This window comes from Homarus americanus, unplaced genomic scaffold, assembly GCF_018991925.1.
Source record: "Homarus americanus isolate GMGI-L3 unplaced genomic scaffold, GMGI_Hamer_2.0 scaffold25483, whole genome shotgun sequence".
NCBI classification, from domain to species: domain Eukaryota; kingdom Metazoa; phylum Arthropoda; class Malacostraca; order Decapoda; family Nephropidae; genus Homarus; species Homarus americanus.
The window spans coordinates 3,888,242-3,890,769 of record NW_024726235.1 but is presented as its reverse complement, the minus strand read 5'-3'; the positions used below and the strand labels follow the sequence as shown (position 1 = coordinate 3,890,769).

The 2,528-nt window shown below is 43.0% G+C and overlaps 1 protein-coding gene across 1 annotated transcript; it reads left to right on the top strand.

The window, feature by feature from the left end:
• Positions 1–160: 160 nt before the first annotated feature.
• LOC121865527 (urease accessory protein UreE-like) lies at positions 161–550 on the top strand. Its single transcript, XM_042365044.1, has one exon. It carries the CDS (start codon positions 161–163, stop codon positions 548–550), a length of 390 nt encoding a protein of 129 aa, XP_042220978.1.
• The last annotated feature ends 1,978 nt before the right edge of the window (positions 551–2,528 follow it).

The window sequence follows — 2,528 nt, the reverse complement described above, 5'->3', positions numbered from 1 at the left end:
TTTGTTCAGTGAGATTTTGTCCCAGGGGCCCAGTGAACCACCAACTGCCACAGCTGGTCCGTATGGTATTGATCGACCCCAGGGCTCGGGTGTTGCCCTCCCCAGAGTGGTCCACCCTCAGCAGCTACGTATATATCAAATACAAACACGGCAAGATATGATGACGGCAACCACGACCACACCAGCTATGGTTACATCATCTGCAGGCCACATCAGATATGACCACATTAGCTACGACCACATCAGATATGACCACAGTAGCTACGACCACATCAGAAATGACCACAGTAGCTACGACCACATCAGATATGACCACAGTAGCTACGACCACATCAGGTATGACCACAGTAGCTACGACCACATCAGATATGACCACAGTAGTTACGATCACATCAGATATGACCACAGTAGCTACGACCACATCAGATATGACCACAGTAGCTACGACCACATCAGATATGACCACAGTAGCTACGACCACATCAGGTATGACCACAGTAGCTACGACCACATCAGATATGACCACAGTAGCTACGACCACATAACCTAACTCAGAAGAATTAAACTTTGGTCATTGACCACAGTAGGTTATGTTAGATTAGATTAATATAGAATAAACTTAAGACTACATTATACTGAACAAGAATATATGAGGTTAAACACGAATCAATAGCTCCAACTAGGTTAAGATATGACTAGTCTGGTTAGGTTAGGTTAGGTTGGGTTAGGTTAGGTTAGGTTAGGTTATACAAATACTCAGATTAGGTGAAAATAGTTAAATTAGATTAGTTTACATAAGAATGATCTGATTACACTAAGCTATTTTAGAATGGATTCGAGTTGTTTAAGATCATATTATTAAGTTGAAGCAGATTGGGATAGGTCAGGTTAAGTTAGGTTCAGACTAGTTAGATCTGCTTAGTCCAAATCATACGAAGAAATCAAGGGTATATCTTACAAATATGGATAGCAACCCCTTGAGTACGATGCAACCCCCTGAGTACGAGTAACCCCTTGAGTACGATCACATAACCCCTTGAGCACGATGATTTAACCCCTTGAGTACGATCACATAACCCCTTGAGCACGATGATTTAACCCCTTGAGTACGATCACATAACCCCTTGAGCACGATGATTTAACCCCTTGAGTACGATCACATAACCCCTTGAGCACGATGATTTAACCCCTTGAGTACGATCACATAACCCCTTGAGTACGATGACATAACCCCTTGAGTACGATGATTTAACCCCTTGAGTACGATCACATAACCCCTTGAGTACGATGATTTAACCCCTTGAGTACGATCACATAATCCCTTGAGTACGATGATTTAACCCCTTGAGTACGATCACATAACCCCTTGAGCACGATGACTTAACACTTTCAACACGATGACAACATAAACAAAAAGCGGGAAGGAAAATAAATAACAATTACACGCTCTTGCTGAGGGGATGTACGAGTCCTTCTCTTCCACAACATTATCGTCATCTCTGAACCTTTACCTAAGTTGGCAAGACCATTTATAAGGCAGGCGTTATTTCTCCCGTCTCTGTCTGTCTGGCTGTCCCGTCCTTTCTAACAGGTTGGGCGTCGTGAAGGTTAGCCAAGCATTAGTAGCGTTAATGTTGGCCTGCTGACCTTCTTGACTACTAATCTATGCTAACAAGTTGTCTTAGTATAATGACTCCACTGTATGTATAGTGAAACACTGCACTTATCTATTGTACTTGTTAATCGTATTGCAGAATTCCTGTCACAGTGTCACACGTTATAAGGTCAATTCTACTTTTCTGCATTTTTTTAAATACAACGTCTGATGCTAGCTCTCTGCGTGGTGTTTTTTTCCTAATTGGACAGTTCCATCCGGCAGTCCAACTGTAAAAACTGTCCCCAATTCCAGACAAGGGCTGGAATTTTGTTGGGTACGCACTGAACTTTCTCCCAGGTCACAGTAAACTGTCCTGTATGCGATCCAGAGAATGAAACTGCTGCAAAATATTACTGGGACTAACCTCTTCCTTTATCCTGGCAACAAAAGAGGTGAACTTATTAGGTGAGAGTTTATGAATTTGACGTCATAGCCACAGGGGGCAGCCTTCACCAGCAGGGTGCTGCCCTCACTACCCCAATATGACCACAACTCTTTTCATTCTTCACGTCCATTTTCTATTGGACGTCAACTCAAACGAGTTGTATGAAGGCTGGAAAGCTATGAGATATGAGGTGTTTGAGGTGGCTGGTGCACGAGCGTCGTTCACCCAGTTGGCGGCCTCATCATCCGCGGTCTGCCCACCACTTACCTACTCCTCCTTGGGTGAGCGGTGAGCATCTCCACCTCAAGTGGCGTGAAGGAGAGGGACATCAAGATTTTTTTTAAATGCATTTGAGTATACTGTACTGTGTGTTCAGGGCCAAACTGTCATCTTATCTTCATGAGATCAGGCGTAAATACCTGGATTTACATCACAAACAGATTATTGCGAACACAGATTCTTTAATGTTTTATTTTATCTTTAATC